This window comes from Chrysochloris asiatica, unplaced genomic scaffold (genome assembly GCF_000296735.1).
Source record: "Chrysochloris asiatica unplaced genomic scaffold, ChrAsi1.0 scaffold00280, whole genome shotgun sequence".
NCBI lineage: Eukaryota > Metazoa > Chordata > Mammalia > Afrosoricida > Chrysochloridae > Chrysochloris > Chrysochloris asiatica.
This window is the reverse complement of record NW_006408798.1, coordinates 115,058-116,612: the sequence shown is the minus strand read 5'-3', so window position 1 is coordinate 116,612 and position 1,555 is coordinate 115,058. Positions and strand designations below refer to the sequence as shown.

At 34.7% G+C, this 1,555-nt stretch overlaps 1 protein-coding gene across 1 annotated transcript in view; it reads left to right on the top strand.

Annotated features, from left to right (window-relative positions):
• The window catches only part of SPINK5 (serine peptidase inhibitor, Kazal type 5), a 117,977-nt gene that overhangs the window by 112,849 nt on the left and 3,573 nt on the right, over positions 1-1,555 (top strand). Inside the window, exon 33 of the mRNA XM_006874516.1 lies at positions 1,066-1,156. Coding sequence (XP_006874578.1) covers positions 1,066-1,156 — 91 coding nt within the window. The remainder of the gene's footprint in view (positions 1-1,065; positions 1,157-1,555) is intronic.

Genomic DNA, 1,555 nt, shown 5'->3' with positions numbered 1-1,555 from the left:
CCCACAACTATTTGAAGCCTCCTTATCTTCAGCACCATATTCTTCCAGTCCTCTTCCTTGTAAATGTCTTATTACCAACATTTTTAAAGTTTTAAAATAATATGTAAATCCATAACAACTGATTGTCAATTTAAAGGAACTTCAGTTTCATAAACTCAGGTTTTAATAAAGAATGCCATAAAATGGGTTGTTTGGCTAAAGGAACTAGCAGCATATAATATGGAGGAGAGAATAAATACTTAGGCTATCCCAGGCAAGAAGGAAGACTATAGGTTTGTGTGGCCTTAGAGGAAGCTAGAAGAAAACAATTTTAACTTGACCAATGCCCAGAGACTGCCTTACTAGATGATATGTTTCCCATCACCCGAGGAAAACCAGTAGAGACTTGATTCATAATACTTGTTAAGGTGGAGGCATTAATATTAATAAATTTTCATGTAATTTCAACTTTAAGATTCAAACTATGTAATTGTGTCTTTCTATCTTTCTATATTTTATATTCCCCAAGGTAAATTATAAATAATACAGTGAAATATCTCTCAGGGATTCAATTTTCCCAACTATAGAACAATGGCTTTTGGACTTGATAGTTCTCAAATTTATTTTTAACTTCTCTCAGTGATTCAATTTTCAAAAGATGAGACTTTCTGCTCCCGTAAAGACTTACAGCCTCGGAAACCCTGTACAGGGTTGCTATGAGTTGAAATTGACTCCACGGCACATAACAACAATAACGTAGAGCAATGGCTTTTGGACTTTATGGTTCTCAATTTATTTTTAGCATGCAATAATTCTATATGAATGGAATTGTCTAAAATGAGACATAGTAGCTTCAAGGCTAGGGAAAAAACCTGAAGCTAAATCAAGACAAAGAGACTGAACCCAGGTGATACCTACCAGGCAAAGCTAAGTGCAGACGTGAGAACCATTCCTCCTCATTTCAGTTCTGACCTAATGATCAAATGCCACCTAAAAGGTCCTTGGTGTTTTCTTCCTATAAATGTGTGTTTTCTCATCTTTAAAGATTTGTTTTTGTTTTTTGTTTTTTTTCCTGATCTGTTTTAGGATGCGCCAAACGAATACACACATACGTAATATAGGGAGATGTGAGGAGAACAGCGCACCAGAAACAACACCTTTCATCACACCGATGCTTGTAAGTCCATGATGTTCCCGATAATGATGCTAGAACAAGTTGGTCCTGCTTGTGTTCATTTGCACAAGGTGAAAAAAAAATTCTAGCAAGGAAAGTAATCAAAGTCAGCTGGGATCCCAGAATTGGTCCAATTTTCATGTTGAAGATAATTGATCCATCAAATATATGGGAATATTAATATATAGTCTTTAAGATTCAAAAAGCATTTCTCATTTACTGAGTTCATTAATAGATTTTTAAAGAACAGTATCTCCAATAGTCTCATGCTTTTACATGATAGATTTCTATGCCATTGATCTACATTAAAAAAAAAAAAAAATGAGACAGAGAACTAGAGGTCAGAGAGTAAGTGTCAGAGCTGGATTAATTAAAGCTGCATTAGATTGTTTCCCAACAATG